This window comes from Hypanus sabinus (assembly GCF_030144855.1).
Source record: "Hypanus sabinus isolate sHypSab1 chromosome X2 unlocalized genomic scaffold, sHypSab1.hap1 SUPER_X2_unloc_1, whole genome shotgun sequence".
Taxonomy (NCBI): Eukaryota; Metazoa; Chordata; class Chondrichthyes; order Myliobatiformes; family Dasyatidae; genus Hypanus; species Hypanus sabinus.
In genome coordinates this window covers 746,318-770,476 of record NW_026778979.1, presented here as the reverse complement: position 1 = coordinate 770,476, position 24,159 = coordinate 746,318, and the positions used below count along the sequence as shown (strand labels likewise).

The 24,159-nt window shown below is 45.9% G+C and overlaps 2 protein-coding genes across 3 annotated transcripts in view; one reads left to right on the top strand and one right to left on the bottom strand.

Moving 5' to 3' along the window:
- Positions 1-14,509, bottom strand: part of LOC132385691 (nuclear factor 7, ovary-like) — a 19,539-nt gene extending 5,030 nt beyond the window's left edge. For both annotated transcript variants that reach the window (XM_059957897.1, XM_059957899.1), the window contains exons 1-5: positions 13,345-14,509; positions 12,560-12,655; positions 11,916-12,149; positions 10,093-10,115; positions 9,888-10,006 (exon numbers count right to left, since the gene is read on the bottom strand). In XM_059957897.1, the coding sequence (XP_059813880.1) occupies positions 9,888-10,006; positions 10,093-10,115; positions 11,916-12,149; positions 12,560-12,655; positions 13,345-13,755 (883 nt within the window). In that variant the 5' untranslated portion in view covers positions 13,756-14,509. The remainder of the gene's footprint in view (positions 1-9,887; positions 10,007-10,092; positions 10,116-11,915; positions 12,150-12,559; positions 12,656-13,344) is intronic.
- On the top strand, positions 14,375-24,159 carry LOC132385677 (uncharacterized). The gene is made up of 3 exons (XM_059957880.1): positions 14,375-14,522; positions 17,842-18,177; positions 21,620-24,159. Exons 1-3 carry the CDS (start codon positions 14,375-14,377, stop codon positions 21,985-21,987), a joined length of 852 nt encoding a protein of 283 aa, XP_059813863.1. The 3' UTR covers positions 21,988-24,159.

Here is a 24,159-nt window from a genome sequence, read left to right as displayed (position 1 = left end):
CCACTCTCCCACCCTCTCACCATGACCTTTGATGCCCTGTCTACTCACATACCTATCAATCTCTGTCTTAAATACACACAATGACTTGGCTTCCACTGCCGCAAGAAATACACAGATTCACCACCCTCTGGCTAAAAAAATTTCTTTGCATCTCCGTTCTGAATGGGCGCCCTTCAATCCTTAAGTCATGCTCTCGTACTAGACTCCCCCACCATGGGAAACAACTTTGCCATATCCACTCTGTCCATGCCTTTCAACATTCGAAATGCTTCTGTGAGGTTCCCCCTCATTCTAAACTCCACGGAGTACAGTCCAAGAGCGGTCAAACATTCCTCACATGTTAACACTCTTATTCCAGGAATCATTCTCGTGAATCTTCTCTGAACCCTCTCCAATGTCAGAACATCCTTTCATAAATAAGGAGCCCAAAACTGCACACAGTATTCCAAGTGAGGTCTTACCAGTTCCTTATAGTGCCTCAACATCACATCCCTGCTCTTATTTTCTATTCCTCTAGAAATGAATGCCAATATTGCATTCATCTTCTTCACCACCGACTCAACCTGGAGGTTAACCTTAAGGGTATCCTGCACGAGCACTTCCAAGTACAATTGCATCTCAGAATTTTGAATTCTCTCTCCATTTCAATAATAGTCAGCCCGTTTATTTCTTCTACCAACGTGCATGACCATACACTTTTAAACATTGTATTTCATTTGCCACTTCTTTGACCATTCTCCCAATCTATCCAAGTCTCTCTGCAGACTCTCTGTTTCCTCAGCACTACCGTCCCCTCCACCTATCTTTGTATCATCAGCAAACTTAGCCACAAAGCCATCTATTTCATAATCCAAATTGTTGATATACAATGTAAAAAGAAGTGGCCCCAACATGGAGCCCTGTGGAACACCACTGGTAACTGGCAGACAACCAGAATGGGATCCTTTATTCCCACTCTCTGTTTCCTGCCAATCAGCCAACGCTCTATTCACATATGTAAATTTCCCATAATTCCATGGGCTCTTATCTTGTTTAGCAACTTCATGTGTGGCACCTTGTCAAAAGCCTTCTGAAAATCCAAATACACAACATCCACTGCATCTCCCTTGTCTAGCCTACTTGTAATCTCCTCAAAAGATTTCAATGGGTTTGTCAGGCAGGATTTTCCTTTAAGGCAACCATGCTGAGTTTGGCCTATCTTGTCATATGCGTCCAGGTACTCCGTAACCTCATTCTTGACAATTGACTCCAGAAACTTTACAACCATTTCTCAATCTAACAGGTCTATAATTTACTTTTTGCTTCCTTGCCCCTTTCTTAAATACCAGAGTGGCATTTACAATCTTCCACTCCTCCGGAACCATGCCAGAATCTATTGACTTTTGAAAGATCATTGCTAATGCCTCCGCGATCTCCACAGCTACTTCCTTCAAAACACAAGTGTGCATTCCGTCTGGTCCTGGAGATTTATCTACCCTGAGACTATTCAGCTTCCTGAGTACTTTCTCTGTCGTAATTGTGACTGCGCACACTTCTCTTCCCTGACACCCTTGAGTGTCCGGTATACTGCTGATATCTTCCTCAGTGAGGACTGATGCAAATACTCGTTCAGTTCCTCAGCCATCTCCTTATCTCCCATTACAATTTCTCCAGCATCATTTTCTATCTGTCTAATATCCACTCTCACCCGTTTTTTATTCTTTATATACTTGACAAAGCTTTTAGTATCTTCTTTGATATAATTTGCAAGCTTCCTTTCATAGTTCATCTTTTCCCTCTTAATGGCCTTCTTAGTTTCCTTTTGTAAGCTTTTAAAATCTTCCCAATCCTCTGTCTTCCCACTAATTTTTGCTTCTTTGAATGCCCTCTCCTTTGCTTTTACTTTGGCTTTGACTTCTCTTGTCAGCCACTTTGGCTTTGACTTCTCTTTTTCCATTTGAAAAATTCTTCTTTTTTGGAATATATCTGTCTTGCACATTCCTCACTCCTCACATAAACTCCAGCCACTGCTGCTAGGCCGTCCTTCCCTCTAATGTCCCTTTCAAGTCAAATTTGGCCAGTTCCTCTCTCGTGCCACTGTAATTTCCTTTACTCTACTGCAATACCGACACATCGGATTTCGGCTTCTCTTTCTCAAATTTCACAGTGAACTCAATCATGTTACGATCACTGCCTCCTAACGGTTCCTTCACCTCAATCTCTCTAATCACCTCTGGGTCATTACACAATATCCAATCCAGTATCTCTGATCCCCTAGTGGGCTCAACAACAAGCTGTTCTGAAAAGCCATCTCGTAGACATTCTACAAATTCTCTCTCTTGAGATCCAGTGTCGACCTGATTTTCCCAATCCACTCGCATGTTAAAATCCCCACAATTATCATAACACTGCCCTTCTGGCAAGCCTTTTCTATTTTCTGTTGTAATTTATAATCCACATCACTGCAGCTGTTAGGAGGCCTGTAGATAACTGCCATCAGGGTCCTTTTACCCCGGCGATTTCTTAGCTCAACCCAGAAAGATTCTGCACTTCCGATCCTATGTCACCTCTTTCTAATGATTTAATATCATTTCATACCAATAAAGCCACGCCACCCCCTCTGCCTACCTGCCTATCCTTCCGATACACCGTGTATCCTTGGACGTTTAGCTCTCACAGCCATGCATCCTTTAGCCACGTCTCAGTGATGGCCACAAAATTATACCTGCCAATCTGTAGCTCTACGACAAGATCATCCACCTTATGCCTTATGCTGTGTGTATTTAAGTATAACACCTTAAGTCCAGTATTTGGTCAGTTTTGCTTTGATTGCACTGCAACTCATCCCAGTGGCTGCAAATTTGCCCCATCACCTGCCTGTCCTTCCTGACATCTTTACTGCTCACTATCTTAGATTTATAGATTCCCTCTCCTCCGCTCTATCATTCCGGTTTACCATCCCCCTGCCAAATTAGTTTAAACCCTCCCTAACAGCTCTATTAAACATTCCCGCGATGATATTGATCCCCTTCGGGTTCAGGGGTAACCCGTCCTTTTTGAATAAGTAGTACTTCCCCCAGAAGAGATCCCAATGATCCAAGAATCTGAAGCCCTGCCCCCTGCACCAGTCTCTCAGCCACACATTCATCAGCCTGATCCTACTGTTCTTGCGCTCGCTAGCACGTGGCACAGGTAGCAATCCTGAGGTTACTACCCTGGAGGTCCTGCTTCTCAGCTTCATTCCTAACTCCCGGAAATCTCTCTTCAGGACCTCCTCCCTTTTCCTCTCTATGTCATTGGTACCAACATGTACCAAGACAGCTGGCTGCTCACCCTCTCCCTTCAGAATATTCTGGACCCGATCCGAGACATCCCGTACCCTGGCACCTGGGAGGCAGCACACCATGTGGGTATCTCTGCCAGGCGCACAGAATCTCCTGTCTGTTCCACTGACTATGGAATCCCCTATGACTACCGCATTCCTCTTCTCCCTCCTTCCCTCCTGCACAACAGCGCCAGGCTCAGTGCCAGAGACCCGGTCACCGTAGCCGTCCCCTGTCAGGTCATCCCCCTCAACAGCGTCCAAAACGATATACTTGTTGCTGAGGGGGGCAGCCACAGGGGTGCTCTCCACTATCTGGGCATTTCCCTTCCCTCTCCTGACAGTCACCCAGTTTTCTGACCCCTGTAGCCTAGGGATAACTACCGCCCTGTAGCTCCTGTCTATCACCTCTTCATTTTCTCTAATAAGCAGTAGGTCATCAAGCTGCAGCTCCAGATCCCTAACACAGTCTCCGAGGAGCTGAATCTCGGTTCACCTGGTGCAGATGTGGCTATCAGGGAGGCTGGAGGTCTCCCAGGATTCCCACATCTGACACCCTGAACAAAGCACAGACCCTGCAGACATGCTACCTAATTCTACAGGAATGACACAAAGAAAGATGGGTCTACTCACCCACTTACTTCACCAAGCACACGGACTTTTTAAACGGTTAACTAATGTGCCCTGCTGTTCCCCCGTCCGTCCAGGCCGATTTGCCAAGGGGAGAAAAAGAGTCGGTTCCTCGCTCTCAGCTCTTCCCGTTACCGCCTAAGCCCGTTGAGCCAAAGCCCTACACTCTGCTGCCACCCACTCCGCTGCCCGCTGTATAGGGTGGTCATCTTTTTAAACTCTCCGCGCTGTCCTGTGCAGTCTCGCCGTTCTTGTACACAAAGTTTTTTTTTTACACTGTCTTCCTTCAGAATTTAGCTCCCACGCCGCCCTTCTTGTCCCAATCTAAAAAAACACCTTCAGTCCTGTATTCATCAGCCTATTCCACACTGTCCACATGAACTTAAGCAAGGCCTTTGATGTCGATGATAGACCACACTTGGAGTATTGTCTGCTTTTCCGGTTCCCGAATATGGGGAGGATGTCATTACACTGGACAGGAGGCTTCAGGAGGATGTTACCAGGACTGGGGGCTTGGGTTAAAATCAGAGAGTGGGTAAGCTTGGGCTATTCAGCTGTAGTGTAGGATGTTCAGGTATGACCCCTTATCAAGGTAAATAATTCTAAGGAGCTTAAATAACGTTCTTTTTCCAAGAAATGGGAGTACAGAACCAGAGGCCTCAGATGGAAAGTGAGATGGGAAATCGGGTAACATTCTCAGAGAGAGGGAGGTTGTTGAACGGAATTTGCCCTCAGACGCTGTAGAAACAGGTAAAAAATAACATATTTTAAAATAAATACACAGATGGGGAATGGTTAGAGGGATGGGGGGGGGGCAAACACACAAATGGGCCATGCTCAAGAAGACATCTTAGTCTTGCAGATTCATGAAGTGGGCCGTGAGTTCAACATCCATCAAACCCTCCCAGATCATCCTCCTGAGGAATCTCACCCTGGAGTCTGTCTGTGAAGTGTTGATGTGACGTCACGTCAGAGGGCAGCTCAGTGACACAGAACAGACAGACTGGGTAAGGACGGCAGATTTCAATCCTAAATGGGAATTTGTGCCTATAACTGTGGCCGTGTGTCACACTCTAATAGTATATCTGTGTGTGTGTGTGTGTGTGTGTGTGTGTGTGTGTGTGTGTGTGTGTGTGTGTGTGTGTGTGTGTGTGTGTTGATTGTGGTAAATATCCGTGTGGTGTGTATACACATTGAAGGATAGTGTGCACATTGAAGAATTTGTATGTTACAGTGTGTCATCACATGTCTGGTGTGTGTTGACAATGTGTCACACGTGATTGAGTTGTTTAAATGAATAAATTACTGTCTCTGAAGAGACTGGTTTCCAGGTTACTGAGGGAAATAACAATGTACATTGCTGAGGCTCTGACTACAATCTGCCAGTCCTTCCTGTGTATGTGTGTGAGGGAGCTTTGCCAGGCCGGTTATGCTGTGTGTGCTTCTCCCGAGATGAAATCTTGACCCATGTCAATGCTTGTTGGTGTGTCCGAGCTGATTCTCACAATGCTTCAATGAAGTGGTCTGATCACCATAAAACATAGGAGCAGAATTAGGCCATTTTCCTATCGAGTCTGCTCCGCCATTCAATAATTGATGATCCTTTTTTTCCCTCCTCAGCCCCACTACCTGGTCTTCTCCCCGTAACCTTTGATGCTGTGTCCAATCTAGAACCTATCAAGCTCTGCCTTAAATACACCCAACAGGTTCCACAAATTCACTAGCTGCTGGCACAAATTTCTCCGCATGTTTTAAATAGATTCCCCCTCTGTCTTGAGGCTGTGCCCTCTTGTCCTAAACTCCACCACCATGGGAAACATCCCTTCCACATCTACTCTGTCTGAGACTTTCAACATTCGAAAGGTTTCTAGGAATTTCAACATTTGAAAGGTTTCAATGAGATTCCCCCTCATCTTTCTAAATTCCAGCGAGTGCAGACACAGAGCTATCAAACGTTCCTCGTATGATAACCCTTTCATTCCTGGAATCATCCTTATGAAATGAACCTTCTGCAATGCCAGCACATCTTTTCTTAGACGAGGAGCCCAAAATTGTTCACAATACTCAAGGTGAGTCTTCACCAGTGCCTTATAAATCCTCAGCATCACATCCCTGCTCTTGAAATGAATGCTACCTAAACCCCTTGGACTGAATGCTAACATTGGATTTGCCTTCCTCACCAGTGACTCTACCTTCAAGTTAACCTTTAGGGAGTTCTGCAGAATGACTGCTGAATCCAATTTCGGCTCAGATTTTTTGATTTTCTCCCCATTTGAAAAAAAAATCTGCACATTATTTCTACGACCAAAGTGCAGGACCATGTATTTTCCAACATTGTATATAATTTGCCAATTTCTTTCCCATTCTCCTCATCCAAGTCCTTGTCCAGCCTAACTGTTTCCTCAACACTACCGGCCCCTCCGCCAATCTTCGTATCATCTGCAAAGCCTGGAAACAAAGCCATTTACTCTAGGACAAGAGGGTATGACTTCATGATTGAAGGACGTCCTTTTAGAACTGAGATGCGGAGAAATTACTTTAGTCAGTGTGTGTGGAGAATCTGTGGAATTTGTTGCGACATGTGGCTGTGGAGGCCAAGGCATATTTAAGGCAGAGATGTACCGGTTCTCATTTAGCCAGGGCATCAAATGGTATGGGGTGAAAGCAGGGGAGTGGGGATGTCCGGAAGAATTGGGTCTTCCCATGACTGAATATTGGAGCAAACTCAATGGGCCGAATGGCCTATTTCTGCTCCTATATCTTATTGTCTATTCCATCAGCTAAATCTTGATATACAGCATAAAATGAAGGTGTCCTAACATCTGTGTCCCTGAGGAACACGAGTCACTGGCAGCCAACCAGGAAAGGTTCCGTTTACTCCCATTCGCTGTTTCCTACCAATCAGCCAATGTTCTAACCATGCCTGTAACTTTTCTGTAATACCATGGCCTCTTAACCTGGTTACCACCTTCATGCGTGGCACTTTGTCAAAGGCCTTCCGAGATTCCAAGTATACAACATCCACTGCATCCCCTTTATCGATCCTGCTTGTAATCTCCTCAAAGAATCCCAACAGGTTTGTCAGGCAGAATATTCCCTAACGAAGCCATGCTGACTTGTCCTATCTTGTCCAGTGTCACCAAGTATTCCATAGCCTCATACTTAACAACTGACTCCAATTTCTTCCCAACCACAGAGGTGAGGCAAACTGGTCAATAATTTCCTTTCTGCTGCCTTCCTCCTTACTTAAAGAGTCAAGTGACATTTGCCATTTTCCAGTCCTCTGGCACCATGCCAGGGTCCAGTGATTTTGAAAGATCATTTGGAATGCCTCCATAATTTCTACTGCGACCTCTTTCAGAACACTGGGGTGCAGTTCATCTGGTCTGGGTGACTTATGTATCTTTGGGGCTTTCAGCTTTTTGAGCAGCTTGTCCCTTGTAACAGTAACTGCACTCACTTCTCTTCCCTCGCACTCTTCAACACCGGGCACAGTGCTGGTGTCTTCCACGGTGAATACTGGTGCAAAATATTTGGCTTATCTGCCATCTCTTTATCCTCTGTTATTATGCATCCAGCCTCATTTTCTAGCTGTCCTATATCCACTCTCATCTCTGTTTTATTTTTTTTACAATACTTGAAAAATAATTTGATATTGTTTGCTATCTTGTTTTCCAAAGATAGGTGTGTAAAAAGGGCCAGAAGGATCATTGGATACCAGAGTCACCCCAACCACAACCTGTACCAGTTGCTACCATCCGGGATACGGTACCGCAGCATAAAAGCCGGGAGCAACAGGCTCCGGGACAGCTTCTTCAACCAGGCCAGTTCAATTCAAATCAATTTCTTGTTTATTTTTTCCCACCTTTTAGTTCCTCTCTGTAGATATTTAAAAGCTTCCCAATCCTCTCTCTTCCGAATAATTTTTGTTTAGTTGTATGCCCTCTCCTTTGCCTTTACATTAACTTGTCAGCCATGGTTGTACTATTTCGCCATTTGAGTATTTATTTATTTTTGGAGTACATCTATCCTCATTTTCCCAGAAACTGACACCATTTCTGCTCTGCTCTCATCCCTGGCAGCATCTCCTTCCAATTTGCTTTGGCCAACTCCTCTCTCAGACCACTGTAATTTCTTTTACTCCTCTGAAATACTACAAAGTCAGACTTTACTGTCTCCTTATCAGATTTCAAGTTGAACTCAGTCATGTTGTGAGCTCTGCCTCCTAAGGTTTCTTTTAACTACTCACCTCTGGTTCAATACATAACACCCAATCCAGTAGAGCTGTTCCCCGAGTAGGCTCAACGACAAACTGCTCTAGAAAGCCATCACATTGCATTCAACAAACTCACTCTCTTGAAATCCTTTACCAACCTGATTTCCCCAATTGACCTGCATGTTGAAATCTCCCATGATTATCATAACATTGTCCTTTTCATCAGCCTTTTCTATTTCCAGTTGTAATCTGTGGGCCTCAACCCACTGACTGTTGGGAGGCCTGTATATGACTGGTGTCTGTGTCATTTTTACTTTTGCAATTCCTTACCTCAACCCACAAGATTCAACATCTTCCAATCCTATGTCACATCTAGCTGCTGATTTGCCAGCAGAGCCACACCACCCCCTCACCCGACCTTCCTACACCACCGATACATTGTGTAACCTTGGACATTCAGATCCCAACTACAACCATGATTCTGTAATGGCCACAATATCACACCTGACAATCGGTAATAGTGCAACAAGATCATCCACCTTATTTCTCATACTCCATGCATTGAGATATAACACTTTGTGTACTGTATCTGCTACCCTTTTTAAATCTGCATCTCTAATGCACTGACACTCACCCTGCTGGCTGACATTTTGTCCTCGCATCTGTCCGCCATATCTGACAGTCTGACTGCACGCTATCTTTGCATTTTACCATCAGTCCTATCCCTTCACTCCAGTTCCCGACCTCCCCCCCAACAAATTACTTCAGACCCTCCCCAACAGCTCTATCAAACCTCTCTGTGAGAATATTGTTCTCCCTCGGGTCGAGGTGCGACCTATCCCTTTTGAGCAGTTCGTTCCTCCACCAGAACAGATCCCGATGATCCAAGAACCTGAATCCCTGTCCCCAGCACCATCTTCTCAGCCATGTTTATCTGTCAGATTATCCTGTTTCTACCCTCACCAGCACGTGGCACAGGCAGCAATCCAGAAATTACAACACTGGGGGTACTGCTTCTGAGCTTTCTACCAAGCTCTCCAAATTCTATTTTCAGGACCTCTTTGCTTTTACTTCCAATGTCATTGTCATAAATTTACCAAGATATCTGGCTCTTTGGCCTCCCTCTCTAAAATGCTGCGGACACGATTCGAGGCATCCCTGACCCTGGCACCCAGGAGGCAACATACCATTCGGGTGTCCCGTTCACATCAATAGATTCTCCTGTCTGTTCCCCTGGTGATTCAGTCCCCGATCACGACCACTCCCCTCTTCGGCCTCTAACAACAGTGAGAGTTGCTGATCCGGAAGGGGGAAGACCTGTGTCAGTCAGGGTCTGCACTCACAGGGCACATGAAGGACTTGTGTATTTTCCTGACAATCCCGGTCACCACACTGATACTCATTTTTATTCCCTACAATATTATTGTCAGTATTAAATTCCCAGTTCCTCTGGTTAGATCCAAACTTATGTACTGGTGTGTTAGTGCATTCGCCTGGGATTGGAACACAGTGGTTCATCTGCCAGTCCCGTGTATTGGTTGTATTGTGACCCTGTGCTGGTGTGTCCAGGGGTCTGACATCTCCAGCTGACCATGTGACAGTGATGCCTCCCAGTCAGTGGGGTTGATGTGGAATAAACTTCAGTTCCCCTGCACCCCAGTATTATAGACAATCTTTGCCTCAAATTGGAAGTAAATTGATCTTCATAAACAAGGAGAAATGAATCTTTGTAAGTTTTACCTCGATTAATAGCATCAAGCATTTCTCTCAGCACTGTGTTCAACAAATAGAGGTGATCGAATTTTTCAACCGGTAGGGTCTCATCTGTCACTGACAATTCCTGGACATCGTCATTAATCCTGTAAATATTAAACTGCTGGTTATAAATTGCTATTCTGAACTATTTTCAAATCCATTCAGGGTTTCAGTAAAGAGCCTGTCCTACCTTCTGTTCCGACGAGCTTCCTCCTGAAATAAATAAAACACAAATCTGATTAGACTTGGACTTACTGTCCACATCCTGAATTTCATCCAAATCATTACAAGGTGTTGAAAATTCCCACTCCCACAATCACTCAGACACACGGACAATACAGAACCATGGGGTAAATGACAGGGAAAGTTTATGAATGTCAGACCATTACTGAGAGGAAGAAACTTACAGGGAGGACAGGACAGGCTGTGCATTATCATCTGGATATGACGTCAGTGTGATAGGATGGAGGAATTTAAGATCAGTGATGTATGTGATTGTGTGCGGTGGAGGAAGTACCTCTATTTATGGGGAGACTCGTGGGGAGATGTAATTCCAGATGGATTTTAACAAATTCCACAAGAAATTTAGTGAGGAGGATGTGAAACTCGCTGTCACAGGAGTGGATGAAATGGAACAGCAGAGACTGACTGTAATGGGGAGGCTGGATAAACAGTTGAGGGACTAGGGAGTTCGGGGCACTGTTGCTGGGTGTGGTGAGTAGGTGGCAGGGGGCTTGTGAAGCAGGGATACTGATAGAAGATGGACCTAATGGCCTGTTTATGATAGAGAATGGGATATAATCCCATGTGAAATGTATCCAAAAAATAAAGAGACAGTGAAAGTTTCCATAATCTGACGGAAACCGGATACAGGAGATAAGTCTGATGTGTGGGTCAAATTCTTTGTTCTCACTGAGACCCTCACACCAACTGCATCAGACACACTCACAGCCTGTGACTGGAACCGGGTGTTAATGGGAGTTTTGGAGGATATTTAATGCGGTAATTAAGGAAACAGTCAGCAGCTCTGTGTTATGATCGGAGTAAATAATTTCAGAGAGATTTGCATTCTGTCCTGGGATGTACAGAAGTTGTGGAAGTCTAGTTTTGGGACAATAGACAATAGGTGCAGGAGTAGGCCATTCGGCCCTTCTAGCCAGCACGGCCATTCACTGTGATCATGGTTGATCATACACAATCAGTACCTCGTACCTGCCCTCTCCCCATATCCCTTGACCCCGCTATCTATAAGAGCTCTATCTAACTCTCTCTTGAAAGCATCCAGAGACTTGGCCTCCACTGCCTTCTGGGGCAGAGTATTCCACGTATCCACCACTCTCTGCGTGAAAAAGTTTTTCTGCATCACTGTTCTAAATGGGCTACCCCTTATTCTTAAACTGTGGCCTCTAGTTCTGGACTCACCCATCAGCGGGAACATGCTTCCTGCCTCCAGCGTGTCCAATCCCTTAATAATCTTATTATTATGGGACAACAACAACCCTGAATAGTTGTATCAGTTGTCTGGTGAGAAACAGTTTGCTGCCATTTGTAAATGCTGTGTGTAGGAGCAACACGTCTGTTTTCTGTCTGCATTGTATTCTGTGTTACGTGTTTATTATAGTAACTCGTCACGTGAGTGGGGACGTGGTAAAAGCGAAGGGAAAAGGTTACGTATTCATACTTTGTTCTTCACAGTTTTGAGGGGAGGATGGGCGGATGTCATTCTGTTCTTGACCGCTGTGTTGCAGCTTACTTTACAATGAATTACCCTGAAGCTTCATCGCTTCAAGATTGTATTTTACTAATGAAGGACTGAAAGCGTATCTTGGACATTTTGAAATGTCATTATTGGAGTGATGGGAGGGCGCATCATGCAGGTATAACAACTTGTGTGAGGTTGCCAGCAGCGGCAATTGATTTGTTAGAATTGGCCGCTGTGCTGTGTTTATTTCAAATATACCACTGTTCATTCAGTGCCCTTTGACAGAAACAAATTGAAATATAATCCCTCACCTTGAGAAATATCACACCATCTTTCTGATCCATCTGTTCCTTTAACTTAGTGATTTCCTCCTGAATACTCCTTATATTCTCCTGAATCTCCCGAAGATTTTTCTCCATTTGGTTGAGAATCCTCTTCTCTTCTTCCCTGAGATCCCTGAGTAAGCTCTGCTCTTTCTCAGTGATAATCTGGCGCAGTTCAGCAAACTGGGATGTGACGTGGGACTGAAGGCTGTGTGACTGTTCCTGTCGAATGAAAGGTGAAGATTAATATACTGCATTACTGTGCTCTGTTTCCTTTTGTCGTTCAGTTCGGTCTATTAGAGTCCATGCTACTTCTGAGTGCATTCCCGTCAACACCATTCCCTCACGTTTTCCTGAAACCTATTCTCACTTATTGACCCATAAACTCCCATCTGATTCACACACACCCTCCCCACCTTCACAGGGTTAACGGTAATTAGCCATTCATCCAGCATGTCCTTGGGATGTGTTGGAGTCTCTCGTGGTCACAGGGGGAGCATGCAAACTCCACACAGACAGCAGCAGAGGTCAGGATCGAACCCAGGTCACTGGAGCTGCGATACTCGGCTATTCTGCATTAAAGGGAGCAAAACTCGACAGTAAAATCAGAAATTCCGCTCAGGAAGCCTCACCTGAACTCCGGAAATCTTCTCTTTCTGTTGCTGCTCCTTTTCCTTGAAGTCTGATTTCTTTTTTGTGAGAGAGTCTAAGGAAGATTTTAGCTGATCCTGGTAGTCAGAGAGTGAAGGAAATAGAAACAAAGATGCATCAAAAGAAACAGGTGATCAAACCCGATTATCACACAAAATGCGGGAGGAACTCAGTGAGTCAGGCAGCATCTATTCAGGGGAAATAAACAGTCGGTGTTTCGGGATGAGACCCTTCATTAGGACTGGGAAGGAATGGACAGAAGCCAGAATAAAAAGATTGGGGATGAGAACCAGCTGACAGGTGACGGGTGAGACAACGTGAGGGGGGACGTGGGGGAGGGTGATGAAGTGAGAAGCTGAGAGTGGACAGGTGGAAGAGGTAACGGGCTGGAGAAGTAGGAATCTAATTCGAGAGGACAATCGACCATGGAAGAAACGGGAGGAACTGGGCTGTTTGCGGCCCTGAATGGTGACGAGGGAGGAGGTTAGGAGTCAGGTGTAGCACTTATCCCGCTTGCAGGTGTCGGTGCCAGGAGGGAGATCAGTGGGGAGGAGCGAGTGGATCAGGGCGATACAGTACGGGGAGCGATCCGAATAGAGAGCGGAGAGTTCCGGGGTGCGGAGGTGGGCTGTTGGACGGAGAGATGCTAGAATCCCGTTGGAGAAGGCGGAAGTTGCAGAGAATCACGTGTTAGTTATAGAGGCTCGTGTGATGGTATGTAGGACAAAGGAAATATTTTAAGTATTGAACTAACGTTAGTTTTTACCATATAGTTTTTAACAGCTTCTTTAATCGGCCTGAAGCGGTGCTCTCTGTGTTCCTCCGCCACTGCACAGATCATACAGATCAGTGTCTTGTCCGTTTCGCAAAACAGCTTCAATTCTTCCTCATGTTCCTCGCAGTGACGTTTACTTTCCTTCCCTTTCGGATTCAGGTTTAGATTTCGAAATTTTTCAGCCAGATTTGCTAAGGCCCGACTGGCCCTGAGGGTGCGGTCAGCAAACTCCTCTCTACATTCCGGGCAGGAGTTTCTCTCCTCCCTTTCCCAACACCGTGTGATACAAGAGCGACAGAAGTTGTGTCCGCACTCCAGTGACACCGGATCGGTGAAGAAATCCAGACAGACGGGACAAATTACCTCCTCGCTCAAACTGTCGGTCTCTCCTTTCGAAGCCATGTTAACTCCAGCACTTCCAGATTCAGAATGCTTTCACTTTCGGGGAGTTGCTGATCCCCTGCAGTACCGCGATTGTCCACTACGCGCGCTGCAGACTCGGGGAATCACACAACACACACACAATGCTGGTGGAACACAGCAGGCCAGGCAGCATCTGTAGGGAGAAGCACTGTCGACGTTTCGGGCCGAGACCCTTCATCAGGACAGCAGTAATCGTGTAAAATCCCAGTGCGACAAAAACGTCAGCTGAATCTCAAAAGGCCCCATCCCTGCGGTCGGAAGGACCTTCCCCTGGAAGACGATTGAAGTCCTGCGCTGAAAGGAGAAGCCATGTGCATCCCTGGGGTGGTTCACTACTACAATAACATTGAGGCTTCCTCAGCCAACCCGGTCTCTCCCTGTCCAGTGCAGAGGATCCCTGTAGTTCCAATGGTGTCCCTGTAGTCTGGAATGTGTCAGTCGGCAGTATTCCTGGACAACAGCGGTTCTCAAACGTTTTTTAATGCCAAAGACCAATACCAGTAACAGGAACCGTGAACCCCAGGTTGGGAAGCCCTGCTTTCCGGACATCTCGATGTGATGGCAGGCCGGCAAGCTCCGGGCGTCTTTCCCCGGGTTGATGATCTTCCGGCAGCACTCGCTGTCCGTTTTCCTGCGCGTCCTGGGAACAGCCCGAGGATCAGTGAGCCTTCTGTCACGCAGCTGCTGTGGCACAGGCCCTTGCATCTTTCTCCACAGATCTTCGCCAGCCCACAGTCCGCAAAGAGGTGAGTGACCGTCTCGTCTCCACTGTAGTAACCTCGGGGCAGCGTGCTGTGGGAGTGATCTCCGGGCATGCAGCAAGGATCAGACTGGGAGGGGACCTCTCGTCTCCACTGCAGTAATCTCGGGGCAGCGCGCTGTGGGAGTGATCTCCGGGCATGCAGCAAGGATCAGACTGGGAGGGGCCCTCTCGTCTCCACTGCAGTAATCTCGGGGCAGCGCGCTGTGGGAGTGATCTCCGGGCATGCAGCAAGGATCAGACTGGGAGGGGCCCTCTCGTCTCCACTGTAGTAATCTCGGGGCAGCGCGCTGTGGGAGAGATCTCCGGGCATGCAGCAAGGATCAGACTGGGAGGGGCCCTCTCGTCTCCACTGCAGTAATCTCGGGGCAGCGCGCTGTGGGAGTGATCTCCGGGCATGCAGCAAGGATCAGACTGGGAGGGGCCCTCTCGTCTCCACTGCAGTAATCTCGGGGCAGCGCGCTGTGGGAGTGATCTCCGGGCATGCAGCAAGGATTAGACTGGGAGGGGCCCTCTCGTCTCCACTGCAGTAATCTCGGGGCAGCGAGCTGTGGGAGTGATCTCCGGGCATGCAGCAAGGATCAGACTGGGAGGGGCCCTCTCGTCTCCACTGCAGTAATCTCGGGGCAGCGCGCTGTGGGAGTGATCTCCGGGCATGCAGCAAAGATCAGACTGGGAGGGGCCCTCTCGTCTCCACGGCAGTAATCTCGGGGCAGCGCGCTGTGGGAGTGATCTCCGGGCATGCAGCAAGGATCAGACTGGGAGGGGCCCTCTCGTCTCCACGGCAGTAATCTCGGGGCAGCGCGCTGTGGGAGTGATCTCCGGGCATGCAGCAAGGATCAGACTGGGAGGGGCCCTCTCGTCTCCACTGCAGTAATCTCGGGGCAGCGCGCTGTGGGAGTGATCTCCGGGCATGCAGCAAGGATCAGACTGGGAGGGGCCCTCTCGTCTCCACTGCAGTAATCTCGGGGCAGCGCGCTGTGGGAGTGATCTCCGGGCATGCAGCAAGGATCAGACTGGGAGGGGCCCTCTCGTCTCCACTGCAGTAATCTCGGGGCAGCGCGCTGTGGGAGTGATCTCCGGGCATGCAGCAAGGATTAGACTGGGAGGGGCCCTCTCGTCTCCACTGCTGTAATCTCGGGGCAGCGCGCTGTGGGAGTGATCTCCGGGCATGCAGCGAGGATCAGACTGGGAGGCGCCCGAATCGCCGCCAGACAGCTGAGGTCTTGCTGCCTGTTGGTGAGATCTGGTGAGGAGGCATTCTGCCAGATGGTCTGGACTGTCTGCTCAGGGAACCACTCCACTGTGTCCATCCAGTCCTTCTCCTGCAGTAACTGCAGGACATTCCGTGCTGACCACTGTCTGGTGTTCTTGTGGTCAAAGCTGCTGGTCTGAAAGAACTGTCACCAATTTCATTAACACAAGGTTCACATGGAGAAGCTTCCTGACTGAGACAGACACAGTCTCACGGGGGATTTACAGGGTAGGGGCAGGAATGAAGTTTCTCCTGGCTGGGTAGTGGAACCAGTGATCACAGACTCAAAATCCGAGGTCACCTCAGCATATTTAGGAGCTCGGCGATGTTGGGAACGTTTCAGGAAAGTGGCGCTGAGGTCAAAGTTCAACATGTTCTGAGTGAGGGGCAGAACAGTGTAACGGGCCGAATGGCAACGCCTGCTCCTGTTTCTTATTTTCTAAATCACGAGTTTATCTTTGCACCTTGTTCTCCCTTGGCCTTCCGCCTGTCGGATTGACAATAGACAATAGGTGCAGAAGTAGACCATTCGGCCCCTCGAGTCTGCACCACCATTCTGAGATCATGGCTGATCATTCACTATCAATACCCAGTCCCTGCCTTGTCCCCATATCCCTTGATTCCCCTATCCATGAGATATCTATCTAGCTCCTTCTTGAAAGCATCCAGAGAATTGGCCTCCACCATCTTCCGAGGTAGTGCATTCCACACCTGCACAACTCTCTGGGAGAAGAAGCTCTTCCTCAACTCTGTTTTAAATAACTGACCTCTTATTCTCAATCCATGCCCTCTGGTACTGGACTCCCCCAACATCTGGAACATATTTCCTGCCTCAATCCTATCAAATCCTTTAATTATCTTAAACGTTTCAATCAGATCCCCTCTCAATCTCCTCAATTCCAGCGTGTACAAGCCCAATCTCTCCAATCTCTCTGCGTAAGACAGCCCTGCCATCCCAGGAATCAACCTAGTGAATCTACGCTGCACTTCCTCAACTGCCAGGACGTCCTTCCTTAAACATCGAGACCAAAACTGTACACAATATTCCAGGTGTGGTCTCACCAGGGCCCTGTACAAATGCAAAAGGACATCCTTGCTCTTGTACTCAATTCCCCTTGTAACAAAGGCCAACATTCCATTTGCCCTCTTCACTGCCTGTTGCACTTGCTCATTCACCTTCATTGACTGGTGAACTAGGGCTCCTAGGTCTCTTTGCATTTCTCCCTTACCTAACTCGACACCGTTCAGACAATACTCTGCCCTCTTGTTCCTGCTTCCAAAGTGGATAACTTCACATTTATTCACATTGAATGACATCTGCCAAGTATCTGCCCACTAACCCAGCCTATCCAAGTCTCCCTGTATTCTCCTAACGTCCTCTTCGCATGTTACACTGCCACTCAGTTTAGTATCGTCAGCAAACTTGCTGATATAGTTTTCAATGCCCTCATCTGAATCATTGACATAAATCGTAAAGAGCTGTGGTCTCAATACAGAGTCCTGTGGTACCCCACTAGTCACCTCCAGCCAGTCCGAGAATCACCCATTCACTGCTACCCTTTGCTTTCTATCTGCCAACCAGTTTTCTATCCATGTTGAAACCCTGCCCCCAATGCCATGAGCTCTGATTTTACTCACCAATCTCCTATGTGGCACAGGGGAGCGGCGAGAGCTCCGGAGATCCAGCAGCAGCCGCTGCGGTTATTTCATGCTCTTGTGATTTATCCTGTTTCTGTATTTGCATTTGCACAGCTTGTTACCTGCAGCACTCTGGCTGATCTTTCACTGCCTGCTTCTGTTATGGTTACTATTCTATACGTTTTCTAAGTATGTCCGCAGGAAAATGCTTCTCGGGGTTGTATGTGGTGACTTATCTGTACTCTGATAATAAAATTTATTTTGAACTTTGAGTTTCGGGGATTTTCCTTTAATTCTGGGAACAAACTGTGACTGACATCTCCAGCTCCCATTAGCAGCCCGTTCTCACACTCACAGCCAGTCAGCGATCACCGCTGGGAGAGGGATGCTCCCATTGGCTGAGGGGTGTCAGTGGGCGGGACGCTGTTTGGACCGGGACCGAGTGAGGCCGGAGACCGGGAGCTGCGCCTCGGGTTTCGGCTGCACCACCGGCGGGTCGTGAATCCTTTCGAAGGCAGAGCTGAAGCGACCGGCGGAGATTCCGTGAGATGTTTCAGCTGCACGGAGGGCGCCCGGCCTTTCCCCGCCGAGGATCGGGGCCTGTTGTCTGGAGTTGTCTCCCAGACCCGTCCCTTCCTGCCCGGAGACGGGAGCTGCCCCGCAGCGGCTGCCGGTGGATCTCCGGAGCTCTCACCGCTCCCCTGTGCAATCCGAACGGCTGAAAACCAAGGGAGAACAAGGCGCAAAGGTAAACTCGTGCTTTAGAAAATAACAAACAGGAGCATGTCTGGCCACTCGGCCCGTTGCGCCTATTCCATCCTTTCCACAGAATAGTCCTTTTAAAATCTTTTTATTGATTTTAAACAAACATAAATGAAACATGAATACATAGAGCTTGAGAGTACATAATTAATAGGTTAAGGTATAAATACAAATAAATGATAATAACCTCCCAACATAGTGGTTACAAAAAGTGGAGAAAATAAAAAACCCTCCCCCCCACAAAAAATGAAAAAAATCCTAACCGACTTGGGCCATTGCATTATATCAATTATACACACTAGCCTCAACAATTCCGCACCTCCATCCAAATAATTAAGGACAATAAAAGTAAGGTTTAGGAAAAGTCAGTTTAGTTTATATGAAAATGTTGAATAAATGGTCTCCAAGTTTCTTCATATTTAACTGAAGGGTCAAAGACAACACTTGTAATTTTTTCTGAACTCAAACAAGAAATAGTTTGAGAAAACCACTGAAATATAGTTGGAGGATTAATTTCTTTCCAATTCAATAGGATAAATCTTCTAGCCATTAATGAAACAATTCAATTATCCGCCAGGCTGGGGGGTGGGGATAAACGACTATTATCCACCATTGGTAAACTGAAAATTGCAGTAATAGGATGTTGTTGCAATTTGATATTCAGAACTGTTGAAATAATACCAAAAATATTTCCAATAATTTTGCAAACAGAGGCAAGACCAGAACATGTGGGTCAATGAAGCGACTTCAGAATGACATCTGTCACTGGTTGGATCAACATGAGAATAAAATCGAGCGAGTTTATCCTTGGACATGTGAGCCCTATATTTTCTGTAATGTCCATTGGACATAATTTCGGAAAATACTAACATTCAAGAAATTCCTAACTTGCAAGTATCTAAAAAAAATGAGTTTTAGGCTGGATAGCTGTTCAAAGGACATACAACTGTTATCTAAAAATAGATCACAAAAACATGTTACACCTTTTGTTTTCCATAACACAGGATTAGTTATTTGTTTATTCGGTTTAGATAAAGCAAAAGGAAGCGAAGATCCTAAAATAGAAAACAATGAGAAGTCTTGTACAGATTTCCACTCCAAATTTACCCATTGTGGGCAAGGTACTATGACCGATTCTTGTGTGCAAAATATTAAATATTGAATATTAACTGCCCAATAGTAAAATCTCAGGTTTAGCAAAGCAAAACCACCTTTCTTCTTAGGCTTCTGTAAATATTTTTTACTTAATCTAGGATTTTTATTCTGCCACACATAAGAGGATACTTTGGAGTGAATAATATCAAAAAAAGATTTAGGAATAAAAATTGGTAATGCTTGGAATAAATATACAAATTTGGGTCATACTATCATCTTGGTAGTATTAATTCGATCAACCAATGACAGAAATAATGGGGACCACCTGGTAACAAGTTGCTTGATTTGTTCAATTAAAGGTAAAAAATTAACTTTAAATAAACCCTTATGTTTCTTAGTAATTTTAATACCCAAATAAGTAAAATGATCTGTGACAACTTTAAATGGTTTATAAATTGGAACTTGCATATTTAATGGAAATAATTCACTCTTATTAAAATTCAGTTTGTAGCCAGAAAAGCTACTAAACTGAGCAAGCAAGGATGAAATAGCAGGAATAGATCTCTCGGGGTCAGATATGTATAGTAACAAATCATCAGCATATAATAATAACTTATAAGTCCCTTACCCACGGGTAATACCAAAAATATTAGGTGATTCACGAATGGCAACGGCTGAAGGTTCCAAAGCAATGTCAAATAATAGAGGATTTAAAGGGCAGCCTTGCCTCGTGCCACGGGACAACTGAAAAAAAGGAGATCTTTGATTATTGGTAAGAACTGAAGCCAAAGGTTTAAAATACATTAATTTAATCCATGATATAAATTTCAAGCTAAAATTAAAATTCTGCAACGTATCCATTCAACTCTATCGAACGCTTTTTCAGCATCTAAGGAAATGACATTCTGGTATTTTAGATAAAGTATATATTATATTAATTAATTTTCTAATGTTAAAAGATGAATAACAGTTTTTAATAAATCGTTCAGAGATAATTTGAGGTAATACATTTTCTAATCTAGTGGGCAAAATGTTGGTAAAAATCTTAGAATCCGTTGGTCGATAGAATGCACATTTAGTGGGGTATTTATCTTTTTTACGAATTGGAGAAATGGAGGCAGCATAAAAAGATTGTGGTCATTTACCTACAGTTAACGCATCTTTAAAAATTTTACAAAGCCTAGGAGCGAGTATAGAAGAAAAGGATTTTAAGAATTCAGCAGTATAACCGTCTGGACCAGGGGCTTTACCTGAATTCATTGAAAAAGGGAGTAGGTTCCCCTTTCCAGACCCTGACCGGGGACTTGCCTGCACTCCTCGGGGTTATATATGGAACCTCTCGGACAGGGACAGGGAGTGGGTTCCCCTTTCCAGACCCTGCCCGGGGACTTGCCTGCACTCCTCGGGGTTATATATGGAACCTCTCGGACAGGGACAGGGAGTGGGTTCCCCTGTCCAGACCCTGCCCAGGGACTTGCCTGCACTCCTCAGGGTTATACATGGAACATCTCGGACAGGGACAGGGAGTGGGTTTCCCCTTTCCAGACACTTCCCGGGGTCTTGTGCCACTCCTCTGGGTTATATATGGAAACTCTCGGGCAGGGACAGGGAGTGGGTTCCCCTTTCCAGACCCTGCCCGGGGTCTTGTGCCACTCCTCAGGGTTATATATGGAACTTCTCGGGCAGGGACAGGGAGTGGGTTCCCCTTTCCAGACCCTTCCCGGGGACTTGTGCCACTCCTCAGGGTTATCTATGGAACCTCTCGGGCAGAGACAAGGAGTGGGTTCCCCTTTCCAGACCCTGCTCGGGGACTTGTGCCACTCCTCAGGGTTATATATGGAACCTCTCGGACAGGGACAGGGAGTGGGTTCCCCTTTCCAGACCCTGCCCGGGGTCTTGTGCCACTCCTCAGGGTTATATATGGAACCTCTCGGACAGGGACAGGGAGTGGGTTCCCCTTTCCCAGGCAGACGCCCGAAGGTGCCCGAGGCTGATGTAATACAAACCATGGCACGGTGGGTCACTGAGGTAAGGGAACCAATTTGAATGACAGACCGACTGCAAGCAGATTTTGGTGAATTTGCCCTATAACTACAGAAAATAGGAGAATCCCTTGCGTACTTTATAGCTCGTTTTAAGGATACGTGAGAGTCAAATGCCGGCAATCCCCTGGACAGATCAGTGTCCCCAGCTGGCAGTGCAGACTTTTCTAAACTGTCTCAGGCCCAAGCCTGCCCACTCCATTAAGAAAACTAATCTCAATTTGCTGTGTCAGACCTGGCCCCAGGTGACATAAATTCATATAAATATGGAGCGCAATTGACTCTTTAAAGGAGCTGGGGAAAAGCGAGAGAGTGCACAGATAACCGGTAGTGAAGAGATGGAGTTCGGATCCCGACGAAGAACCCAAAACGGGTGGCAGGATCGTGCGGACCGTGCAGATGAAGAGGACACTTGGCTGAGGACAGAGATGGGGTCTGCAGAAAGAGGGGACATTGGACCTATGATTGTCGCACTGCAATCACAGACAAGAATAATAAGGGGCAGGAAGAGAGCCCGAATCACAGTGATAATCGATAGAGTACCACATTTACTCTCCGCAATCCCTTTGGTCTCGGATAGGGCAGGCCAGAGGGGACCGATCACAGTGATACTCGACAGAGTACCACATTTACTCTCCACAATCCCTTTGGTTGGATAGTGCAGGCCAGAGGGGACGGATCACAGTGATACTCGACAGAGTACCACATTTACTCTCCGCAATCCCTTTGGTCCCTGATAGTGCAGGCCAGAGGGGACGGATGACAGTGATACTCGACAGAGTACCTCATTTACTCTCCACAATCCCTTTGGTCCCGGATAGGGCAGGCCAGAGGGGACGGATCAGAGTGATACTCGACATAGTAACAGATTTACACTCCACAATCCCTTTGGTCCCGGATAGGACAGGCCAGAGGGGACGGTGATACAGGCGGCTCTGATCAGGCTCACCACACAGGCAGTCTGTTATCTCACTGCTGTATTCAGGTCGAAGGTACAAGAGCCTCAGGACTCGCCCCACCAGGGTCAGGAACAGTTACTACCCCTCAACCATCAGGCTGTGGAACAACACAGGATAACTGCACTCACTTGTTCATAGAGATGCTCCCACAAAAAATCATCGTACTGGGACTGTCTCAAAATGAGTGAAATATGAGGTGGTTTGACTGAGACAGATCACATTAGGGATCCCTACTTCTCATTTTCTGAAACACTCGGTTACCTTTGCCCCTCACTGTTTCTTGTCCTGTCAGATTGAACAGGGAGCGCTGAGTCTATCTGCTGCCGCTGCGGTTATTTTTTTGCTTTGGCGAAGTTTGTTGTCTTCTGCACTCTGGTTGATCTTTCAGTGATCCAGATATAGTTACCGTTCTGCAGCTTTGCTCTGTATGTTTGTAGGAGTTTTCTGTGGCGACTTATATGTACTCTGTTAGTTTTTAGAATAGTCGCTTGGGGAATCTGAGGTGGAGGAGTACTTGGGGCTTATTTAAAATTAGACATAGATATTATCCAAACAGTGTTTATTTGAGAAGGGTTAATTCTGATATTGAAACTAACTGCTCTTTTTGTGGTTTATATCCAGAGGATTTATTACATCTGTTTTGGGATTGTGAATATGTTCAACATTTTGGGTTGATGTTTGTCAATTTATGGATCAATATATTAATGTGGATTTTACTTTTTGATTTCAAAATGTCTTATTTGGGTTTACTAGTAATATCAAATCTCACAGGGATCATATCTTTATCATAAATCTTTTGTTAATTTACAGCAAATTTTATATCCATAAATGCAAATAAAGCAATAAGAAACCTTCATTTATATTTTTACGTCAGACTGCAATCTATCCGATTATACTCTGAAAACTTCCCGTAACCAGAAACCTGTAAAGACTGGACAAATCTGTCAATGTTTTGTGTTATCTCTGTAAATGTTCCTGTTTTGTGACTCCTCTTAGATACAGTCCCTTCTGTCCAACAGTATTTAGAGCAGATTTCCTTGTTTATTTGTATATTTAAAGTTAATAGTTATATATTTGTTGCCGCTTTTGTGTGATTCCCTGGCTTTGTTAGCATATGTTGAGTGTTTCTGTTTTTGTTTGTGTTCAATAAAAATTAAAAAAAATTAAAAAATAGTAATAATAATTCTCTGACCCCCATTCTTCACCACAGCCAAAGGAAACATCATTCCTGTCTCTACCCTGTCAATGCCCTGTGAGACTGTTTCTCTCTCAGTCAGACGGCCTTTTATTTCTCTAATTTTGAGACAGGCCCGGTCAGTATAATCTCTCCGAGGACACTACCTCACCTCCTAAATCAATCTGGGAAATCTCTTCATTCCCTTCATCCCACAGGCTGACTCCGGGAGGGAGACCAGACCTGAGCACAGTGTTCTATGTACGCTCTCATCAGGACCCCATACACCTTCAGAGGAGATCTTTATTCTTGTATTCAAACCTTCCTTCCCATTCAATGCTCTTCATTTAATATCGAAATGAAACAGAGAACAGACACAACACAGCCTCAGCCCTGAATTTAAAGGGCAGGTGTTGCAACAGTTTGAGCTTCATACCGGGGGCCACGGGGCAAGCAGGGTGTCACAAAGGGAGGAATGTGGGAGTGTTGTTTGTCTGAGCCCAGCTGTGTGTGTTTGTGTATCAGAATCAGGTTTACTGCATCTGTGCTGAAATTTGTTCTTTTGTGTCTGCAGTACAATGCAATGTTTAGTAATAACAACTACAGGTTACAATTAGAATGTGTAAAATTATATTTAAAATGTAGTGCAAATATACTGAGGATATATACCGAATATACTGAGGAAGTGTTCATGGGTT